General features: G+C 37.6%; 2 protein-coding genes and 1 pseudogene across 3 annotated transcripts in view; 2 read left to right on the top strand and 1 right to left on the bottom strand.

Annotated features, from left to right (window-relative positions):
* LOC147576692 (olfactory receptor 52L1) overlaps positions 1 to 21036 on the bottom strand; it is a 455531-nt gene that overhangs the window by 86117 nt on the left and 348378 nt on the right. The window lies entirely within an intron of this gene.
* LOC112865197 (olfactory receptor 56A4) lies at positions 1677 to 2633 on the top strand. Its single transcript, XM_025928235.2, has one exon. It carries the CDS (start codon positions 1692 to 1694, stop codon positions 2631 to 2633), a length of 942 nt encoding a protein of 313 aa, XP_025784020.1. The 5' UTR covers positions 1677 to 1691.
* On the top strand, positions 13285 to 14217 carry LOC112865675 (olfactory receptor 52E5-like; annotated as a pseudogene).

Below are 21036 nucleotides of genomic sequence, written 5' to 3'. Positions count from 1 at the left end.
CAGTAAGTACACATTTGGGCAATTTTTGAATAATGAATACTCTAATGTCTTTCTTTACTCATCCCCTACATGTAATTCTTACTGATTCTGATTTCGAAATGTTTGTCCAATCCATTGTTTCTTGTCCATCCTGAAACAAGGAATGGCTCTTTGTATAAAGGAAAGATCACTATCCAAGGAGCAGGTAGGTGGTTAGTGCAATTTCAGCAACACAGGACAACTCAGAGGACGCTATTGACTCAAAGAATAGAGCAGAAAGTGGCCTCCAAAATGATCCATGATGCTCTTGGCCTAGTCTTTGTCAGAGTGAATCCTCCAAACCTGGACTCTCTCAGAGTGGGAAAAGAGTTAACAGTGCATCAGTCAAGGCCCCATGATTAGAGTATCTCACCTTTGGATAGAATTCCTTTGACAGGTTAGTTTATAGCCTGACTATATATCGAGGGATCCCAGAGTCCTCCTAGAATAGTGCAAGTCAAGGAACCCACATGAGTGAGCTGAAAATAACACCACACTATTCAATGTTCCAGGCATAAAATGGCAGCTACTCTTAGTCCCAAACTCTGGATGTTGCTGCAGTCTCCAGGCCTCTCTCAACTACCTGCCCAGGCTAACAAGATACTTCTCCTACCTTCTAAGTTTCAAAATGTGTTCCTCTTGGACTCCTTCAAAGACTTGTTTTCTCTTTTCTTTAAAAAACTGTCATAGCACTTATAATTTTTTAAACTTTTTGTTTACGTTCCAATACACTTAACATATAGTGTTATATTAGTTTCAGATGTACAATATGGTGATTCAATAATTTCATACATCACCTGGTGCTCATCACCACACGTACACTCTTTAATCTCCATCACCTATTTAACCCAGAACTTACAATTTTTATATCCTCCTGGTGTACCCCTAATTACTGACTGTCTCTGTCACCAGAACATAAAATGCAGTCTCAACTAAAGGATCCAAACCAAAGAAAACATCGAAACTTCCAAAGACAAACAATAGCAAATAATCCAGTGAGACAGTGATATATACTATGCCTTAGAATAAAATCTCCTTTGGGGCAGTAAGAAATTATTGCTGTTGGGTGCAGTCAAAAATGTTTTACCTCTAATTCAATTATTTCCTGAATAAAAGTAAGGAACCCTGACAAGCCCTGTCCATGTCTATAGAGGCTTCTCTAGGACCTCCACATAGTCAGTGAAATATAGTTATTCCTTGTAAACTCTGAGGGAAGGTAGGACTTAGTTAATTGTGCTTGTTGAAGCTACATAATGTGTGGAGGCTGGAAGCAGAAACTCCAATCAGACTCTTGTCACCGTCCTGATCTCAGCACTTAAACTATTTGCCAGTTTTGCTTAAACCACTCTGCTCCTCTTTGCCTGTATCGTTTCATTATCTGTGAAATTAAGATAACAGTATTAATTACTCTCAAGATTTTTTGTAAAGGATGAAATAAGATAATAATTATAAAGCATTCGGCTTTGAGTTGGCACATAGCAAGTGTTCAGTTAAATGTCAGCAATGATTGATGATGATGATGATGATGATGATTTGAAAAGTTCATTGAGACAGGTTAAGTGTCCCAATGGAAACCTCAGTTTTACAACATCTAGAACACATAATTTTTGTTAATATATTTTGTCCTACATTTTTAGGAACTCTGGATTTCCAGAGTGATCAGGACACTTTACATGGCCTCACCCAGCAACTACTCCACTGCTCCAGTCTCCGAATTCCTCCTCATCTGCTTCCCTAACTACCAGAGTTGGCAGCATTGGTTGTCTCTGCCCCTCAGCCTCCTTTTCCTCCTGGCCATGGGGGCCAACGCCACCCTCCTGCTCACCATCCAGCTGGAGGCCTCTCTGCACGAGCCCATGTACTACCTGCTCAGCCTCCTCTCCCTGCTGGACATCGTGCTCTGCCTGACTGTCATCCCCAAGGTCCTGGCCATCTTCTGGTTTGACCTCAGGTCCATCAGCTTCTCTGCCTGCTTCCTCCAGATGTTCATCATGAACAGTTTCTTGACCATGGAGTCTTGTACATTCATGGTCATGGCCTATGACCGCTATGTGGCCATTTGCCACCCACTGCGATATCCATCCATAATCACGGACCATTTTGTGGTTAGAGCTACCATATTTGTTGTGGCCCGGAATGGCCTCTTTTCTCTTCCTGTTCCTGTCCTGTCTTCTCGACTCACATACTGTGCAGAGAACACCATCAAGAACTGCATCTGCACTAACCTGTCTGTGTCCAAACTCTCCTGTGATGATATCACTTTCAACCGGCTCTACCAGTTTGTGGCAGGCTGGACCCTCCTGGGCTCTGACCTCATCCTTATTGTTCTCTCCTACTCCTTCATCCTGAAAGCTGTGCTAAGGATCAAGGCTGAGGGTGCTGCGGCCAAGGCCCTGAGCACGTGCGGTTCCCACTTCATCCTCATCCTCTTCTTCAGCACCGTCCTGCTGGTTCTGGTCATCACTAACCTGGCCAGGAAGAGAATTCCCCCAGATGTCCCCATCCTGCTCAACATCCTGCACCACCTCATCCCCCCAGCTCTGAACCCCATTGTTTATGGTGTGAGGACCAAAGAGATCAAGCAGGGAATCCAGAAGTTACTGAGGAGGTTGTAAGAGGTAAAAAGGATCAGATCCACCTTTGGAATTGCTAATAAAAGTCAGCAATTATTTTCATGTTGGAAGGGAAATTTCATTTTTCAATCCTGGAATGAGTTCTGATTCTCTTTTTTCTTGGTATATCAGACAGCAATGAAAACTTTCTTCTGTGAATCCTTTTACCTGTTGCTTCAAAGGAAGTCTTCCTTGCCTGGATTCTGTGGTAACTTGGGAATTTTCCCTGACTACTCCTTATCTGAGAGTCTTGCCAAGCCTTAGCCAAGTGGAACTGGATTACAGTGGGAGTGTTTGGCAATTAAAGAAACAAACTTTATACTTAAAGAGATCTGCATATCCCCTAGATGCCTCTCCTGCCTTCTGTTTCAGACATGGCTTTTGTGTTGTGGGGGTTGATTGGGTGGAAGTACATGTTAACTCAGAACTTTGGCTCTTGAGGTTGAAAGCTTTACTCTGGACATTCTTTTTTAAAAAGGTGTTTGTTTGTTTACATTTATTTTATTTTTGAGAGGCAGAGAGAGACAGAGCACAAGCGGGGAAGGGGCAGAGAAAGAGGGAGACACAGAATCCGAAACAGGCTCCAGGCTCTGAGCTGTCATCACAGAGCCTGATGCAGGGCTCAAACTCACAAACCGTGAGATCGTGACCTGAGCCGAAGTTGGACACTCAACCGACTGAACCACCCAGGCACCCCATTACTCTGGACATTCTTGACACTATTATTTGGCACCTATGGAAGATATGCCATCTTCTGGCTTCTCAGATCCTCCCAGAACCTGTTAAGATTTCCCATCTGTGCAGCCTCTCTGGGTGGCTTTCCTTTTTCATTCTCTCTCTCGCTCTCTCTCTTTCTTTCTTTTCTTTCTTTCTCTTCCTTCTTTCCTTCTTTCCTACTAAGATTCTTTTTTAAGTTTTTTGTTTGTTTGTTTCTTTGCTTACGATGGAGATCGAGAATTTTTTGGCTTTTGCAGTGGAGGGGGAGGAGTTGTACTGTTTGAAGTGTTATGTGTTCTTTTCTTCATTATCTTCATCTTCATGACACTGTAATCCTCACATTATCCCATATACCTCCTATAAGGAACCTAGAAATTTCCATCACATTTCTGGCACAATCCCTTCCCAACTCTGTTCTGCCTATTAGGCCTCTATTCTGAGCTGTGGCTGGCATAACTGTCAACAGTTTTCTAGGCATAGAAGCCTTAGGGTTTGACTTTCACAGATAAGTGCATTGAACTATTTTGGGATCCCCTCTTTAATGATGTCATGCATTAGTCCAATGTTTCCAAGGAATATTTTATAGTAGCAACCTGAGACTTCTCTTTTGAGACTTTGAATTCCATAATTTTTCCAAACATCATTTGAATAACATTCTCAATTGGACTATCCTACTATCTTTTGTGTTGAAATGTATCTTTGGTGAATAATTTATATTGAAATCTAATATTTCTACAGTATTTTCTTTATGTATAATTTTGTCTTTTATTTTTCCAGTTTTGTTGAGATATAATTGACATATAACATTGTATTAGTTTAAGGTATACATCATGATGATTTTATATAGATGTATTGCAAACTGATTACCACAATATGTTTAGTTTATATCCATCAACTCAGATAGTTACAACTCTTGTGACAAGAACCTTTTTTTTTTAGGATGTCTTTTTTTGGGGAGGTGCGGCACTAGACATCTGGTTCTTGTCTATATTTGGGAGGTACATTTCTGCATGCACTTTTGAAGTGTTGGGTTTTGAAAGAGCCTTCTTTGGGGTCTATTATATCACATTTCATAACATGGTCTCATCAAAATATCAAGATATTGAGTTAGCTGAGCTCTGTGTCTTTTGCTTTCATACTTTCCAATCTTTCATTCCCATGTGTCTACCTAATGTGCCAGACACTTTATATACATTCTTATTTTACCTATACATTTGCCCTGAGGAGTTTTCCTGTTGGCCCTAGATGAAGAAACTAAAGCTCACAGAGTCAAATGATTCCCAAGATTACAGCAATTGAGCCAAGATAAATCTATGGCACTTGGGTTCCTGAAACCTGACCTCTTTCCACACTACTGATCCCAACTTTGGCTGTGTAATAGCATAACCTAGTGAGTTACATAAAACTCCTGAGTTACATCCCAATTTTCTCATATCCCCAGTCCAAGCTTGGTATCTGACACTTAGTAGGCATATTGTAAATATTAATTTGATGCCCAGCATTTTATGGCAGATAGAAAGCAATCTATAATACATTTGAGTCATAGAATGATCATACATTTATAAAGAAGCATCAGTATAGCTGTTGAGATGTGTCCTTATTTAGTGTATTACCACATTTAAAAATCATTTTACTAATTTTATATATTTGTTTTATTTAAAAATTTTTAACTTAAAATTTGACCACCTTTACCCATTTCCACGAGCACTCCACCCTCCACCTCTGGCAACAACCAATCTGTTTTCTTTATCTATGAGTTGTTGTGGTTTTTTTCTATTCCACAAATAAGTGAGATCATACAGTATTTGTCTTTCTCTGATATAGATATGTAGAGGGATAGATACAGCCTCAGATGAGACTGGAGCCCTGGCCAACAATTGATTGCCTTCTGTGGAGACTTCTGAAGCAGAAAACCAAACTAAGCCATGCCTCAAGTTCTGACCTATAGAGCTAAGCTTACAATTAAAAAAACTAAAAAAACAGCAAATCAGAAAAATTAAGCCCTAAAAAGATAAAAGACAAGAAATAGTACAAATATAAGCAAAAAACGATAAAACAAAGAATATATATAATAGAAAATATAAACAAGGCTGAAGTTATATCTAGAAAAATGATGAGATAAACTTTTAGAAAAATAAAAAACACAAATTTAAATTATCTAGTATTTAAAAACAACATTGAAAGTTACAGATATTTTAAAATATAATAAGACTACACTATGAACCACTATGATAATTAATTTGACAATGACACAGTATAAAAATTCCTTGATAAATACAACTTTCCCCCCAAAATCTGCATTATTCTATATCTGTTAAAGATGATGAAATCATAATTAAAAGAGAAAAGCCTGGGCCTAGTTACCTTCGTGGTAAAGTCTTCTAAAGAGTGAAAGAAGAAATAACAAATGCTTTCAGAAAACAGAAAAAGAGGGAACACTTTCCAGTATATTTTTTTGAAGTTATCATAAACCTGGCATAAACACTGACAGGAATTACATACAAGAAAATTACAAGCCAACATCCCTCATTAACTTAGATATACAAATTCTAAACAAAATATTTGAAATTGAGCCCAAGAAAACCAAAAATATATTATGAATAAGTGAGGTCTATTATGGGAATCAGAAGTTGCTTTAAACATTGAAAATTGATCTATATCTAATTCACCTCATTAACCTTAATAATGGAGGGAAAATAAAAATTTCTCAACAGATCTAGGAAAATTATGCAAAAAAATTCACCATGAGCTGGTAGTAAAAATAATCTCATAAATGTAAGAATATAAGGGAATTGCTTTATCTGTTATAGGTTATCTTCCTCAAATCTACAGTGAATATCAATCATATGCAGTGGTGAATTAGTAAATGCTTGGAAAAAATGTATAAAGATTGTAAAGAAGTAAATAAGTCATTATTTGCAAACAACTTTCATTCTGTGGATAGAAAAATTGACAAGTATCAATAAATAGAATATTTGAATTTATAAGTAAATTTAGTAAGATCGCTGCATAGACCTTCAATACACAAAAATCAATTGCATTTCCAAACTCTAGAAAAAAATGGAAAATGAAATTCATAAGTCAATACCACTTACAATTGCATCAAAAAATCAAATACCTAGGAATAAAGATGTCCCAAGTTGTTTGCATTGAAACTAGAATACGTTGGTGAGAAAAAATAAAGAAAACTTAAATAAATCGAGATATATTATGTATGTGGATTAGAAGTTTCAGTGATGCAATGGTGTTAATTTCTCCAAATTGATATATAGATTTAATGAAATTCCAATAAAAATTTCAACAGATATTTTTGCATAAACTGGCAAGCTGATTTTCAAATGCACAAGGTAACACAAAGAATCTCACAAATAAGACTTATATGACTACACACTTCAAGAATTTTTATGAAACTGCCTAATTAAGATAGTGTGATATTTGTAAATAAACCAATTGATCAGAATGGGTAGTACAAGAAAAAACACATGATTATACTGTGATCTGATTTATGACAAATATGATATTGCAAGGAATTTCCTTTTCAATATATGGTGTTGGAGCAATAGATATCTGGATGCTACTGATTTTGATTCTGAAGGCCATTTCCCTAGTTTTTGCATTCCACCCAGGGTGATGGTTAATTTTATATGTCAATTTGATTGGGCTATCAGGTGTTTGGTTAAACATTATTTCTTTGTGTATCTGAGTGTGTTTCTTAAAGATGTTAGCATTTGGGGTGCCTGGGTGACTCAGTTGATTGAGTGTCCTACTCTTAATTTTAGCTTGGGTCATGGTCTCACAGTTTGTGGGATCTAGAGCCTCTGTGGAATTCTCTCTTCCTCTCTCTATCTGCCCCTCTCCTGCATCTCTCTGTCTCTGGCTCTGGCTCTTTCAAAATAAATAAATAGATAAACATTAAAATTAAATGAAAGCAGTTAGAATTTGATTTAGAAGATTGAGTAAAGCTGATTGTTTTCCCCAATGTGGGTGGACCTCATTCAATCCATTGAGAACTTGAATAGAACAAAAAGGTAAAGGGAGACCTCTCTCTCTCTCTCCCTCCCTCCCTCCCCCTCCCTGCCTGTCTGCCTGAGCTGGACATCAGTCTTCTCCTACTCTTAGACTGGGACTTATACCATCAGAGGTTTTGATTCTCTGGCTTTAGAGTTGGACCTGAAATTTACCACTGGCCTTCTGCATACTATTAATATGATCATTGGGCTAGAACTCATCATAGATATTTAAGACATCACATGATAGTAAACTGCCTAACTAGCAACCTCTGCCTCATTGTTATTATCATAGTTTGTGGCACAAATGCGGAGATCAAATCTGCACAAATAACCTGTGAATAAAGGGGAATACTCTGAAGTATTCATTAGAAAGAGTGCTGGGTGAGGAATTCAGTAGTCTTTGACTTTAGTTTCTTTTCTGGCACTGATTGCTATGACCTAATTCTGTCTCTTGATTTTTCTGAATTTTATTTCCTGTTAAATGGTAAATGGCTTCTATTTCTGATATCCCAGAGTCTACTGCAGAGACTTGTAAAAATGATGAAATGATTTATAAAATAAGTCAGAACTCCTTATTGCATTTTGACCACTATGTGTTGCTCTCATGAAGTGACCTCACCCAGTGTCATCTTGGGCAGTATAAAGCCCACAAACAATGCGAAACCATGACTGGACTACTGAACCAAACTAACCCCAAGGAAAGAGTCAGCTTTAGCTTGGCAATGCAGGGACTCCTTTTTCTCATCCTCCAAGCTCTTGGGAGCCCCAGGGAACAAATGCAACTGGGAAGTATAAAAGTATCACTAAAATTCTTACTCACTATAAATATTACTCCACAAACCCTAGAGGTTGTAGCATCCAAGCAGTGACCATTTTGGAGATGGCAGAGCTACTAAAACTGGTGAGTTGTCTCCCCATGGTATAATGGAGTTTCTATAATGGTAGAAACTAAGAGCAGAGAAATAAAGGGCAGAAGAAGAGATCGTGGAAAGAGTAAGATGACTTAGAAGCATTTATTACAAAGTCCTTGAAAGAAGGAAAAGGGATAAAGGAAATTATTCTCAATGGATGTTTAAAATAGGAGAGAGGGGCGCCTGGGTGGCTCAGTCGGCTGAGCATCTGACTTTGGCTCAGATCATGATCTCACAGCTCTGAGTTTGGGTGCCATGTCAGGCTCTGTGCTGACAGCTCAGAGCCCAGAGCCCGGAGCCTGCTTCAGATTCTGTGTCTCCCTCTCTCTCTGCCCTTCCCCCACTCGTGCCATGTCTCTGTCTCTCAAAAATAAATAAACATTAAAAAATTTAAAAAAATAAAATAGGAGAGAATGGCATAGAGCATCCCAACTGTTATGAAAACCTAGGATGTGTCCATCTGTTTTACACCCAACGACTAAGGATAATGTAACTCTTATTTTCTTTATTCTCACCCCACCGTCCCTCCCACACACACTCCAGAGTGGAATTGCCAACCATAATCCTATGTTTTTCATCATCACTTGGTGAACCATAAAATATTGGTACACCACCTCCAGAAAAACAATAAATTAGGATATCTATTGCTAATTCTTGTTTTTATAGTTTTTCCTCTTCATTCTTCCATCCATATATACAATGCAGACGACATGTATCAAACACACTAATTACTCCCAAATGTATATAATCAGCTATGTCCTTTTTCTGAGCTTCAGGCATATATATCTAATTGTCTTTTTGACAAGTCTACTGGATATTTATTTCCTTTGGTAAATATCTAAGAATTAAGGTGCTGAATAATAGTGAAAATGTACTTTTAACTTCATAAGAAACAGGCCAAGTGTTTTCTAAAGTCGTTGTACATTTCACATACTTATTAGCAATGAATGAGAGTTTCTGTTATTTCACATCCTCTTCAACCAAAGATAATGTGAATCGTTTTTACTTTAGCCATTCCAGGAGTGTCAAATGGAATCACTTTGGATATTAATTTTCATTTCCCTGGTAACTAATGATGTTTTATTTGCTATTGAACATTTGTTGTCTTATATTAAACGTTTTCCCTATTAGGTTTTTTTTCCTTTTTAAATTGATGTGTTTCTATTCTTATTGTTGATTTTTAATTCTACTTAATTTTATTTCCATAATTATTATTATCTAGAGTCATTTAATTATTTTACATGCTTATTGTTTTCCTTGCTAACTTAGAATATAAGCATTACAAAAATAGAACTGTTTCTTTATCATCAGCATATACCATAGCTATTCCTACCTCTAATAACAGCTACAAAGTAAATAAGTATTAAGTAAATAAATACTTGAAACATTTATGTCTCAAAAGCACGTAGAGTACCCGAGGCATCCAGTCTTTCTATTATAATAACTTCGTGTTCTGCTAAGAATTAAAATTTTAGCTGCCTAATTTCATGGACTTCTTATCATCACAACTTAAGGATATGCAGTAAATTCTTTTAAATTATTTTAATATTGAATTATAATTTAATTGCTTATTTGATGTTTGAAAAAAATGTTTTCAATGTTTATTTATTTTGGAGACAGAGAGAGGGAGACATAGTGCAAGTGGGGGAGGGGCAAAGAGAGAGGGAGGCAAAGAATTTGAGGCAGGCTCCAGGGTCCAGGTTCCAAGCTGTCAGCACAGCACAACGTGGGGCTCAAACCCATTAGACATGAGATCATGACCTGAGCAGAAGTCAGATGCTCAACCAACTGAGCCACCCAGGTACACCCAAAACAATATTTTCAATTTTATTCACTCTACACTTTCCAAACATGTTTATTCCCCACCACCCCTAACCACTCAATTTTGGTATCATTCATTAACAATTGCTACTATTTAAAAGCTTTCCTGCTGCACTGTAGATTTTCATTTCTGAGGCTTTGCTAAACGTCACTTAGGTAGAAAGTGAGTAATCCAAATAGAAATGAGTGACAGAGTGACATCAGTAAGACTAATTTCTATGTAGCTTACAAGAAAATGCATGCAAAAACTCCATTCATCACCAAGTGCATGGTCCAAAGCTATAACATGAGGGGCATGCTTAGAAACAGCAGGGTGTACTGACAGCCTTCCCAAAAAGGCAAAATTGGTTAGGTATTTATTCAATCTTTAGAACTTTTTATGAACTTAATTTGTACAAAGTCATCAACACTGCAAAGCTTAGAAGGAGTAGTTCTGCCATTCTGTGCCCAATGCTGTGTTGAGCACTGGATATTGGTCATAATAGCTGAGATCATTGTCCGTGAAGCATTAGCATGCTTCAAGCCAATTGAAAAGGACCAACTTGTCTCTCATTTCAAAATTCTAGGCTTACTGAAAGCTGGCTCTTTGTACACAGTCACCATTTTTGCTAGATGAATATTTTCATCAGTGGCAATTCTGATGCTCCCTAATCATTTGTATGAAAATAAGATTTTTAACAATTTCATCTCAGAAAACAACTAAACAAGCCGAATCCATAGAAGCACACCTGCATTAAAGGGAGTGCTTATTTAACCACAGTAAGTATACTCTCAATATCTATGTATGGGCTAATATGTGATCTATTGTTCTCTTTCCTGTGTTTATATGATTACATATAAATCATAAATTTATATGATTGCCCAACTGTGGGACATTCTTTTGTTATTTTTGTAGCTAGGCACAATTAAGAAACACTCAAGCCTTGCTTTCCTGAATATTGTTTAGGTGTCTTTAGATATCTCTGTTCTGATCATAGCATTTATTGTATTATTTAACTCTTATATGACAACATTATTCCCCCTTTCAAATCTTATGCTTTGATAAGAAAAACACCTCTGGAAGAGATTTCTTAAATTTAACTTTGGGTTTATTTCATACTAAAAGTAATAAAATAAGAGCAACTACCAGTGTTTATAGAAGGTAAATAAACACTGAGAAAAGGAAGTGAAATAAACCAATTTGCCTTGGGTAATCATGAATAATCATCTAAATGTTTTAAATCTCAGGTGTGATTAGATTTTATTTCAACATACAAAACAAAGCATTTAAGCCCATAAAAATTAGATCACCTTTTTTTAAGTTTATTTATTTATTTTAAGAAAGAGAGAGAGAGAGAATGAATGAATGAATGAATGAATGAATGAATGAATGAATGGGAGAGGAGCAGAGACAGAGGGAGAGAGAATCCCAAGCAGGCTCCACAATGGAGCCAGATGTGGGGCTCAAACTCATGAACCATGAGATCATGACTTGAGCCAAAATCAATAGTCAACACCTAACAGACTGAGTCACCCAGGCACCCCAATTAGACCACCTTTGAAATAAACTGATTTTAGGAGTATGTATGTCAGTGAGAAGTAAACTCCTTCTTCTGATGTAGCAACCTAAGGAAATCTACTGAGAAACAAATTCACACCTATGGTGGAGGGAAAGTAGGAAAAGTACTATAAGAAGTTTGACGCTGCTGTTATCTTGTGTTCTGCTTATTTAGATGACACTTTGGGACTGAGTCTGACTTCTCTGACTTTCCATTAAACAAATAATTGAACTGCTGGGGGTGAAGAATATCAGCTAAGACATACTCTAAGAGGAGACACAACCATAATTGTCCTGTAGTGACATCCACTCCAAGGAAGAACACTCAGACATTGAGGTCAAAGGGGGGATTTGGATGACATGAATGATGTGGTAGTTGACATTGCCACACTCTCCTTTTACTGAGTAGGCACAATAAAACAGGCTCTTTTAAAACCCCAGTGTTGAATTCTTATTCAGATCTCAGCTTGTAATAGTAGCTTAGAAAGGAAAGGAATATAGCAGATATGCTACACAGAATAATGCCCACACTAAAATATGTCCATGCCTTAGTCCCACAGACAATATTTAATCTGCTGTATTTTTTGTTTGATTTAGTCAATATTATACAATACATTTTAACACAGTTATACAGGCAGGTGCACAAATAGAGAAAATACATGAATCCCCATGTAACGTATTTATGAGATTATTTTTCCTGAAGACGTTTGATTTGTCATCTTTGAGAATGGCTCTTGTCTCTACCTCTTTCTTCTTTAGTTACCTGAGGGGGCTTTGAAGATACAGACATTCATTTACTATTGTGATATTCTCCCCAGTATGACTCTCCAGAGATTAAATATTATGAACATGGGGAAAAATATGATAGTTTTAATCACAACATGAATCCTATGGTTCCTACAGGCACATGCATAGATTTTTGGTACTTTATAAACTCACGGAAGCCCTAAAACTGAGTTTCAACAATAGTGGGAACTTAACTGGTATTCTGCCTGAGAATTGCTACTTGATTCAATACGAACTTCATATCTATTTATTTCAGGACTGATGTCAACACCTACTCTCATAAACTAAAGCAAACAAAAATCACTCCCATTATGTACTCTTTCTCACTGAATAGCAGCAATATTTGCTCATTTGCCTAACACAGAATTCTGGAAGTTAAACGTGACCTATTGCTTTCTTTCATCCCCCAAATCACATCAAATACTGTTCTCTGTCAATTTACTGTATACTCCTTCACCTCTCCATCTCCATTATCATTTATTTAGATCAGGCTAGCATCATCGTTCACCCTACTTGCATCAAACTCCAATTGCCCCTGCAGCCCATTCTCCATTGTAACATTACGGAAGTTCCTCTAAAATGTAAGCACATCATTTTACATCATTACAATGATGTAATTTTACATCATTCTTAAGACTATTTGCAGAGTATCAAATTTGGGATGTATCTTGGACAGAAAAACAAGATGTCCAGAATCTGGTGAGTTCTGTATTTGGGAGCTTTTAAAATCATTTATCACTTTTCACTCCAGGGTCTTCTACTAAGGATTAAGGTGGAGAATTAATTCCATGTCTCTCCGTGGCCTGAAAGAATGACATGAATGAGATCGGAGTCCTGACACAATGTGAAAAAACTTACCAGCAACCATGAAGATGGCCTATCATAATACTACTCAATCCCATCCTTCTTCCTTTGTCCTGCTGGGGATTCCAGGCCTGGAAATTTTTCACATCTGGGTTGGTTTCCCCTTTTGTATTGTATATCTGATTGCACTCCTGGGGAATGTTATAATCCTCTTTATAATTCAGACTGAACCTAGTCTCCATGTTTTACTTCCTGGCAATGTTGGCCTTCACTGACCTAAGCCTGTCCTCTGCCACCATTCCCAAGATGCTGGGCATCTTTTGGTTCAATTTCAGGGAAATTCTTTTTGGTGCCTGCCTTGCACAGATGTTTATGACTCATCTGTGCACTGGCCTCAAGTCTGGGATACTGACAGTCATGACCATAGATCACTATGTTGCCACCTACAATCTCCTGAGATATACCATGACTCTCAAAAACAAGGTGGTGACCATTCTCGGTATAGTCATGATCATGAGATCTTTAATCTTTGTTATTCCTTTTGTTTTCCTCATCTTGCTGTTGTCATTCTGTGGTGCCCATATCATCCCCCACACTTACTGTGAAGACATGGGCATTGACTGTCTTTCCTGTATCAGTATCAGGACCAATAATTTACTTGGTATGGTTGCTTTTTCTGTGGGATTAATTGACTTTATTGTAACTGGGTTTTTGTACATGAAAATACTCTATACAGTCTTTTGTTTACCATCGTGGAATGCCTGATTCAAAGCTCTCAACACCTGTGGCTCCCACATCTGTGTCATGCTCATCTTCTACATCCCAGCATTTTTCCCTTTCTGACCCACCGCTTTGGTCATAGCATCCTTGGATATATTCATATATTTCTTGCCAATCTATATATGGTTGTACCACCTGCACTCAACCCTGTTATCTATGGGGTCGGGAAAAAGCAGATTCAGGAGCAAGTCTTAAGAATTCTTAACCCTAAATATGTTTGATCCTCAACTTCCCAAGTCTTGATGAAATATATGATATACATAAATATGTATACATGTTTTGTGTGTGTGTGTATAGTATACGTGTATGTGTGTGTGTGTGTGTGTGTGTGTGTGTGTGTGTGTGTGTGTAGTGATTGGATTCAGCTAGAAGGAAAAACCAAGGCCCAGTGCAGAGCTTATATTCTAAACACTATCAAGTACTATTGTATTATACCTGTGCTTTAACCCCTATGGACTTTCTAAACCAACTTGACAAAATCATCTCCACTGACATCACTAATTATGTTCTTGCCCTCACCACATGTCATGACCACTGTTCCACTATATGGCTATCTTGTATGTATGTTATTCAACCTTACTCTGCACAACTGACTAAACTTGCCAAAGGCTGCCATAAGTTGGCATGATTTAATAGGAATATCTCTGTTATTAGATTTCTATAAGATGACTCTGGATTCTGAAATCTAACAGAATTAATCAGTTCACAAAAAGAAGTTCTGTGAAACTTTCTAAAAGAAAACAGCTAGACTTTATCTTATTTTTCCTTCTCTTACCCTATGTTCATCTGTTTTGTTTCTTAAATTCCACATATGAGTGAAATCATATATTTGTCTTTCTCTAATTGACTTATTTCACTAAGCATAATATATTCCAGTTCTGTCCACATTGTTTCAAGTAGCAAGATTTCACTCTTTTTGATCACCAAGTAATATTCCATTGTGTATGTGTATATATGTATGGAATATTATACACACACACACACACACACACACACACACACACACACACACACCACCTCTTCTTTATCCATTCATCAGTCAATGGACATTGGGCTCTTCTTAATTTAGCTATTGTTGACAATTCTGCTATAAACTTTGGGGTGCAAGTGCCTCTTTGAATCAGCATTTTTGTATCCTTTGGATAAATACCTAGTAGTGCAATTGCTGGGACATAGAGTAGTTTTATTTTTAATTTTTTTAAAGAACTTCCATGATGTTTTTCAGAGTGGCTGCACCAGTTTGCATTCCCACCAACAATGCAAGAGGGTTCCCATTTCTTTGCATCCTTGCCAACATCTCTTGTTGCCTGAGTTGTTCATTTTAGCCATTCTGACAGGTGTGAGGTGGTTATTCATTGTGGTTTTGGTATGTATTTCTCTGATGATTAGCAAAGTTGAACATCTTTTCATGTGTCTGTTAGCCATCTGGATGTCTTCTTTCAAAAAGTGTCTGTTCATGTCTTCTGCCCATTTCTTAACTAGATTTTTGTTTTTTGGGTGTTGGGTTAGATAAATTCCATATAGATTTTTAATACTAACCTTTTATCAGATATGTTGTTTGAGAATATCTTCTCCCATTCCGTATGCTGCTTTTAGTTTTGTTGATTGTTTCCTTAACTGTACAGACAATTTTATCTTGATGAAGTCCCAATAGTTCATGTTTGCTTTTGGTTCCCTTGGCCTCAGTGATGTGTCTAGTAAGAAGTTGCTCCAGCTGAGGTCAGAGAGGTTGCTGACTGTTTTATCCTGTAGAATTCTGATGGTTTCCTATCTCACATTTAGGTCTTTGATCCATTTTGAATTTATTTTTGTGTATGGTGTCAGAAAAGGGTAGAGTTTCATTCTTCTACATGTCACCATCCAGTTTTCCCAACACCATTTGTTGGAGAGATTGTCTTTTTTCCATTGGATATCCTTTCCTACTTTGTTGAAGAGGAGTTGACCATATAATTGTAGGTCCATTTCTGGGTTTTCTATTCTGTTCTATTGATCTATGTGTCTGTTTTTTTGTGCCAGTACCATGCTGTTTTGATAACTACAGCTTTGTAATATAGCTTGAAATATGGAATCATGATGCCTCCAGTTTTGTTTTTCTTGCTTCTTGATATAGGCATGAATTACAATATACTTCCCTCTTAGGACTGCCTTTGCTGCATCCCAGAGGTTTTGGACTTGCTGTTTTTGTTTTTTTTTTTTATTTTCATTTGCTTCCATGTATTTTTTTAATTTCTTCTTTAATTTTCTGGTTAACCCATTAATTCTTTATTAGGATGTTTTTTAACTTCCATATATTTGAGGGCTTTCCAAATTCTTTCTTGTGATTGACCAATTCTCACAGCATCATGATTGGAAAATATGTATGGTATGATCTCAATCATTTTATAATCGTTCAAGGCTGATCTGTGACCCAGTATGTGATCTCTTCTGGAGAATGTTCCATATGTACTTGAGAAGAATGCATATTCTGCTGCCTTAAGATGGAATGTTCTGAATATATCAGTTAAGTCCATCTGGTACAGCGTGTCATTCAAAGCCATTATTTGCTTGTTGATTTTCTGCTTAGGTGATTTGTCCCTTGCTATAAGTGGGGTGTTAAAGTCGTCTACTATTATTATATTTTTATCAATGAGTTTCTTTATGTTTCTTATTAATTGATTTATATTATTGATTTCTTCCAAGTTTGGGGCATAAATATTCACAATTGTTAGATCTTCTTGATGGATAGACAGATCCCTTAATTCTGATACAATGCCCTTCTTCACTTTTGTTATAGTCTTTGTTTTAAAATCTACGTTGTCTGATACAAGCATGGCTACTCCAGCTTTCTTTTGATGTCCATTAGCATGACAGTACTCTATCCCTTACTTTTACTCTGTGGTTGTCTTTACGTTTAAAATGAGTCTCTTGTAGGCAGCATATAGACAGATCTTTTTTTTTTAACCATTCTGTTAACCTATGTCTTTTTATTGGAGCATTTAGTCCATTTACAATCAGTGATTATTGGAAGATATGAATTTAGTGCCATTGTGTTGCCTGTGGAGTTGGTGTTTCTGGTGATGGTCTCTGGTCCTTTCTAGTTGTTGTTGCTTTGATATTTTTTGTTTGTTTGTTTGTTTGTTTTCTCCACTTAGCAATACCCCCTTAAAATTTCTTGCAGGGCTGGTTTAGTGGTCATGAACTCCTTTAGTTTCTGTTTGTCTAGGAAACTCTTTATCTCCTTCTATTCTGAATGACAATCTTGCTGGATAAAGAATTCTTAAGAAATAAACAAATAATAAAATAAGGATTATTATTATTATTATTATTATTATTATTATTATTTATTATTGGCTGCATATTTTTCTGATTCAACACATAGAATGTTCCCTGCCATTCCTTTCTGGCCTGCCATGTTTCTGTGGATAGATCTGCTGCTATGATCTGTCTTCCCTTGTAGGTTAAGGACTTCTTTTCCCTTGCTGCTTTCAGGATTCTTTTCTTGTCTGTGTATTTTATGAATTTGACTATGATATGCCTTGGTGATGGTTGGCTTTCATTGAATTTAATGGGAGTTATCTGTGCTTCCTGGATTTTGATGTCTGTGTCCTTCCTCAGATTAGGGAAGTTTTTAGCTATAATGTGTTTTAATAAACCTTCTGTCCCTCTTTCTCTGTTTTCATCTTCTGGGACTCCTATGATGTGACTATTAGTACATTTTAATAAGTCACTGAGTTCCCTAAGTCTGATTCCATGACCTTTATTTTCCCTCTTTTTTCCAGCTACATTATTTTCCATAATTTTATGTTCTGTATCACTGATTCACTTCTCTGCTTCATCCATCTTCATTTTTATGGCCTCCATTTGGGATTGCATCTCAGTTACAGCATGTTTAATTTTGGCCTGACTAGATATTAGTTCTTTTATCTCTGCAGTAAGGGATTCTCTAGTGTATTCTATGCTTTTTTCAAGCCTACCTAATATCCTTAATATTGTTTAAAATTCTAACTTAGACTTATATATCTTACTTATATCTGCATTGATTAAATCTCTGGTCATCATTTCTTCCAGTTCTTTCTTGTTACAAGAAGCTTGATAGAAAAAAGGTAGAAAGAAAGAAAAGAAAGAAAAAGAAGAAAAAATTAAAATTTAAAAATATATAAAAATAAAAAATAATTAAAAATTTTTTAAATAAAAAATAAATAAAATTTTAAAAATTGCTCTTTTTGTATCAAACAAAACAAAGACAAAAATAAAAACAAATGCCAAATGACACAAGATCCTTTTTCTTCTAGAGCTGAAGCTCTACAACACTCTATGATCAGTAGACTTGGTGTAGGCAAAGGGTTTGTGCTGGTCTTCTGGGGGACATGCATGTTCTGATTCTTAGATGCAATTGCCCTACTGGAGATGTGCCTGCAGGGTGCAGGGGCGTGGGACCTGGTGTAGCAGCTCCGTTCTCCATTGGTGGTGCTGTTTAGCTCACTGAGGTGGATCAAGCTGGAGGGTGCAGGGAGAAAATGGCTTAAGGGGATGCATGCTGCCCCTCTTCAGTAAGCTATCACAGATGCTCAGTGATGAGCCCATGTCCCTGGTTTCTGTCAGATCCCCACCTCACCTCATCTGTGTCTGAGCTGTCTGCCTACCAAATGGCACAATACTTCTGTTTCATCTCAGGTATGACTGTGTTTCAAAACCCCACACTTCAGAGGCCCGCACAGCACAGAACTGCACTCGTCATCTAGGAGAGGGTCTCTCTGCGTTGTATCCAGTGACAGCTTGTCACAGAAGACAGCCACATGACCACACGATGGTCAGTTTATGGTAAATTGCAACACACAACTGGGGCAAGGGATTGCTGCCTTCAAACAGCATCTCTTTTCCTAAAATGGTGAGTGGCACATCTCGATGGTGCCCACAGGGTCCTGTGTCCATGGAGAGGCTGCATCACTTATCCTGAAAGCACTCCCAGCAGGGGAACTGCTTCTCTCTGTTTGACCCTAGGGATCCTCAGGCTGCCTACTGCAGGCAGGGCTCAGGTCTACTCTCCCACTGCTCAGTTCCCCAGGTGCAAACCTGATAATTTTGCAGGCCTCCAAAACTTCAGAATCTGTGTTCTGCTGTTTATAGAAAACTGGAAGTACACTAACCCTCTCCTTTTTCCCTGTCAAAGGTTTTGGGGGTAGTTTTCTTGTGCAGTCCCCTGAGTGTGTTTTCACTTTTTTTTTCCCCAGTGCTTTTTCTCTCTCTCCTCCTCATGTGCTACTCCCACCTCAGTCAGGGTTCCTTTGCCTGGGGAGTGCTCCCAGCTCTTTTCTCTCACAAATTCTACACAGTTCCTACCTTCTGTGGGTCATTTTTCTGATTTGTAGATGTACAGCCTTGTTCTCTAAGACTTCTGATCAATTTCTTGGGTGTTCAGAATGATTTGATAATTATCTAGCTGTATTTGAGGGAGGAGGCAAACTTATGGTTGCCATCCTCTCCTCTGCCATCTCCTCTGCCATCTTACCTCCAAAAAATTTCAGTAACATCTAAAATTAATATTATTCTTTTAAGTCTAACCTCTGATGTTTCTTAGGTGCTCCCTAGTGATTTACATACTTCAATACCTATAGAGGTAACAATTGAATCCAATGAGACCTCACTAATATCTCAAATATCTTTACAGCATACAGCAGGGATCTTATGTAACATAACTTGCTTCTAGTATCATTATTAAAGCTATGTCCACCAGGATAAATCAGGACAAGACTGTGGTAGCAGACAGACACAAATGATAATTCAAAGAACTGGAAAGATATTGCCATAACTTTTATCCATCATTATTTGCAAACTGTTTCTCAAATTTTTAATCCCCCAACACTTTTGGTTCTGCCCAAACCAGGAATCTAGCATGCTTCCACAGCCAGAGGGCACTCCCCGGCAGAGTCCCAGGTGTCTGCAGAACAGTGTTGGTGTGTAATGGAAGTGCAGGGCACCGACCATGTCTGCATTAGTTTACCACTGTGCTGGTCAGATATTCCCATTCCCTATGCAAGTTAGCTCTGTCCTGCCACTGGTTCTTCTAGATAATGCCTGTTACAATTTCTAAAGAGGGATTTAAGATATTCCTGCTACTGCAGTTGGTCCAGAAACTATAAATCATGCACTTCATCTCCCTCCTTTACCAGTCATTCTAGATATCTCTCACATACAATCAAAGTTTCTAGAAGTCATGACTTCTAGCTGCCTGGTTGTCCATTGCCCCCTCTTCTCTGACACATGCTCTGAGGTGGGCATTAATGTGAACTGTGAAGATTTGCATGCTCTGTGCCAAATCCCATTAGGGTATTCATATACTTTTTGCCTCTGATTTTCAAATCTTACTAATCCTCTCTTTATACCAAGTCGATGACCAGATGTACTGCTCAGAGCACTGTCTCCATCTTTGCAGTTAACCCATGATTGAGGCTGCAATGAGGTAACAGTCCATTTCTACCTTGCACATCATGAGCTAACTCACTCATTCATACACCCAAGCTTCTTCCTCCCCTTTTATCTAATCAAAGGGAGCTTTCTTGAAGCCACAGGTGTTAGGAGAGGGAAGGACATTCATGTAAATTAGATAAGCCAAATAAGCTCTGAGACAAAAGCTAGCATAATTTGTGCCCTCTGTAGTTGCTCTAGGCAACTCCAAAAATACTATTCTCTTCATAGAATGGATTGCTGCTCTGCCTGTACAAGTTGATTATTTCTTGCCTCAGACAGTTGGAGCTGTGTTTTGAATTGTGACTAGCTCTCTGAAGAAGTCTTTGCTGCAAACTTTATGGGTTTATCCTGGGACCCTTATATTATGACTTGTCAGAGTCCACATAGATTCTTTATCTACCATTAATACCATTGTATCTCTCAAACACAACTGTATCTCCAAAATCCTATGGTCTGAGAAGTGGGGCTGCTGAACTTCAGCCTAAATGTGCTGCAGAGTTCTGTCTTGCTTTTGGACCCAGTAAAAATTGTGAGCCTTCAAAAAAAAAATTGTTAACCTTCAATGTCACCTGTTGAACAGATCATGGATCATA

The sequence above is a fragment of the Puma concolor genome, chromosome D1 (assembly GCF_028749965.1).
Source record: "Puma concolor isolate L17-30 chromosome D1, mPumCon1.1.hap2, whole genome shotgun sequence".
Lineage (NCBI taxonomy): Eukaryota > Metazoa > Chordata > Mammalia > Carnivora > Felidae > Puma > Puma concolor.
This window is presented reverse-complemented; position numbering and strand designations above follow the sequence as displayed.

Bases quoted from the DNA above. Each gene is read 5' to 3' on its own strand.
- LOC112865197 (XM_025928235.2), top strand. From the start codon at position 1,692: ATGGCCTCACCCAGCAACTACTCCACTGCTCCAGTCTCCGAATTCCTC.